This window comes from Nematolebias whitei, chromosome 1 (genome assembly GCF_014905685.2).
Source record: "Nematolebias whitei isolate Nwh7 chromosome 1, NemWhi1, whole genome shotgun sequence".
NCBI lineage: Eukaryota > Metazoa > Chordata > Actinopteri > Cyprinodontiformes > Rivulidae > Nematolebias > Nematolebias whitei.
In genome coordinates this window covers 81,976,381-81,979,696 of record NC_056498.1, presented here as the reverse complement: position 1 = coordinate 81,979,696, position 3,316 = coordinate 81,976,381, and the positions used below count along the sequence as shown (strand labels likewise).

The window sequence follows — 3,316 nt, the reverse complement described above, 5'->3', positions numbered from 1 at the left end:
TGGACAGGAAGACGTCTTGGTGTTGGACAGGAAGACGTCTTGGTGGTGGACAGGAAGACGTCTTTGTGGTAACTATGATTGAAACACGCAGCTTAAGCTGATTAACGGCAGCAGAACTTGGTTTCTGTGACGCTGCCGGAGGTTTAGGTGGTAAATAACTGCAGGAACATTTTACAGGTTTCAGAGGAGTTATCAAGACGGTTCAGAACAGAGCTGCTGTTGGAGCCATAGACTGTGAGTTACTCACAATAACGTTTCAGAAAAATGTTGCCTTTTCAGCCTTAACAACGTCCTGATACCTGCACTCTCTCATAATAAATAACACATGAACTCGTCAGAACTCTGCTCCTGGGACCTGAACACCTTTGTAACATCACGAGCGCTGCAGCATGGCCACACTGACAGGAGCTCCTCTTCGACTCAATCTTTTTTGTTCCTACTGTTCTGGTTGTAACCTTTTCTCTTTGCCTACACTGCACACCCACGCTACAGGTATGACCGCGACACACTTGTGGAGTTTTGTGTGTCGCTGCTTTGCCATCCTGCCATCGTGGTTCAGTTCCCGGCCCCCCTCCAGCTTCGCGCTCAGGCTCTGGCCTGTCATGGCGGCTGTCTCCATGATCCTCCATCTGCCTGCACGGACTGGACTCTCCAGACCTGTTCGGCTCCGCGGAGAAACCTTGGATGTTCTCTGTCTGCTGGACCCGGTTCTGGACTGTGGTCTGTGAGGACAGCTGCTGAGGTCCTTACTACCATCAAGCTGCTGACCGGACCTGCTAACAAGACCACACCGCCAACAGAACAGAACCATGGTGCTGAAAGAACCTCACTGCTAACAGAACCACACTGTCGATGTTTTTCTTTTTCAACTTGGTACTGTGTTTTTTATTATTTTAGTAGTATTTTTTTAATATGTTTTTTATTATTCTTAATAGTATTTTTAGTATGTTTTTTGTATTTTTGCTGCATGCTTTGGTATTTCTTCTTGGGTTTTTTTGTTTGTTTGTTTTTGGCGAGTCGAGACGGTTCTTCTCATCCTAAGCATTTTGTTGTATTGTTGACCTTGTTGATTTTACATATAACAAATAAACCAAACCTGCCTACCTTGCTCTGAAGCTGTCCACTTTCATTTCTTTAAGGGATTTTAAACTTTTGATGTCATTAGAAAATTGAAGCAAATATGTTCTTGTTTTTAGTATTTTATCTTGTTTTATATGGCACCTTGGTTTGATTGTTATAACACTATTTTTTATTTTAATTGCTTTATATTGTTGTTTATTGTTGTCTGTACTTTTTATGTTGGCTGTTTAAAACAGGCCTCTCCTGTAAATGAGTCCTTGTGGCTCATTGAGACTAAGTGTATAAATAAAGGTTGAATGAAAAATAAAAATAAAAAAACATGCAGTTTCTCCATTTTCCACTTGCGTTCAGCTTCCTACGCTCTGGCAGAACAAGTGATGTCATGTATCCACAGTTCAGACTGTGGTATGGGTCACAGCATCAAACACTTACTGTACAAGTCACAAATAACTTTCTCAGTGTTAAAACACTGAAAACATGTTGGAAACAAAAGAAAACTGAATAATAAACACAGCTGAAGTAATCCAGACCAGTAAACTGTGGTCAACAGGAAGCGCTGCACCAAATGTACCTCCCATAAGAAAACAATCAGATTACATTTAATCGAAGCTGTGGCTCTCAGATCTTTTAAAACAACCATCTTGATGTTTGTCAGAATCCTGCCTGAGTAGATCTGCCTCCTACCTGCCATGTCTGTGGCGAAGGGTCGATCAGGTCTCCAGCCGGTGTACCAGCCTACCACTTTACCCCCCGACACAAGGGGGCGCTCATATGCTCGGCCGCCCACAAATCCCACAGGCCAAACAGAAACCCTGCGAGTGCTGCGCATCTGTGAAGACAAGAAGATAAACCTGGATTAGTTCTTCTGGCAACAGATTTAATAATCCAGATCTTTAGAAACATCACGAGAACACTCTGCTCCTGTCCACCTGTCCCACCATTGTGGGATGGTGAGGAGGACCCTCTCTGTCTACTGGTCCAGGATGAACTTTTTATTAAAGGTGACATGTCTCCGGGTGAGAGCCCACCTAAAGGGAACATCAAACCCCTCAGAGCTAGAAACTAGCAGAGAATGTCACGGGGACTTGGATGGAAACTGACCGAGTCTCTGACAGACGCTGATGGATTGAAACTCTGACAGAGATCCTGACATGAACTGATTTGGATCTCAGCCTGTTCGGCCATCTTTATTTTCATGTGAAACAGTCCCAGCATGTGACAGAATAAGAGCAAATGAAGCACAGAGCTGCTTCCTGTTCTCACAGGGAATGAATCTGCAGCCAGAGGCAAAATGAAATGAAACGAGACAGAGAAGAAGATAAAATACTGGAAATAGGAAGGGGGGGGGGGGGGGGGGAGAGGACAATCCTTGTTCTGAATGTAAGACAAATCTGTATCTGTGCTTCTGCATGGGTGGCTTCAGTGTTCCTGTGTTCAGAGACATCTCTCAGAGTCCCGGCGTGTCTCTAACATCAACAGAACCGAACCAGAAAGCAGCGCTGACTGTAAGTATGAACGTGGACAGGACTTCCAGCTCAGAGCAAACGATCGCACCAGAAGAGACGTGCAAAGAACAGCTGGGTGATTAAATGACCCTTTAGGTGGGGGAGGGGGTTCACTGATCACAACAGATTTAATTGTTTTTTAAATTTATTTTAATAAACGGGAGCAAAATGGGGTGGCGCAGACGTTGGAGAAGGTGGGCTTGTGATCGGAAGGTTGCCGGTTCAATTCCCCGGACCGAAAACATGAAAATGTGGGCGAGAAAGGTGAAACACCCACACCTGCCTCCACCCTCATTTGCCCCACTCTGGGCCCTTGAGCAAGGCCCTTAACCCCCACCATCTGCTCCCCTGGGTGCCCCAGATAGCAGCTCCCTGCTCCACACAGAGGGCTGTGGTTGTGTCAGGAAGGACATCCAACCTTCTGGTCTTCAACGACGTAACTGCTGAGCTTCGTTACAAGTTAATGGAAACACTTCACTACAGTCCAGACACTGACTCTGCTGTCAAACCTTTGTTTCCAGGTGAAAAACAAAAGTTATTTTTCATTAGAGGATTAACAATTTCAAATACAACAAACTTAATTCTGTTTATTTTCAGGCTTGTTAATTTATTTGGGTGATAAAGTGAATACAAAAATGAAGTTTTCTCAAAGTTGCTTACAATAACATACTCAGGCTCTGTTGGGATATTCACACCTTGACCTTCAGATATTCACACCTTGACCTTCAGAT

General features: G+C 44.4%; 1 protein-coding gene across 1 annotated transcript in view; it reads right to left on the bottom strand.

Annotated features, from left to right (window-relative positions):
* Nucleotides 1-3,316, bottom strand: part of b3gat2 (beta-1,3-glucuronyltransferase 2 (glucuronosyltransferase S)) — a 70,507-nt gene that overhangs the window by 41,069 nt on the left and 26,122 nt on the right. The window contains exon 2 of the mRNA XM_037687778.1: nt 1,765-1,909. Within this exon, the coding sequence (XP_037543706.1) occupies nt 1,765-1,909 (145 nt within the window). The remainder of the gene's footprint in view (nt 1-1,764; nt 1,910-3,316) is intronic.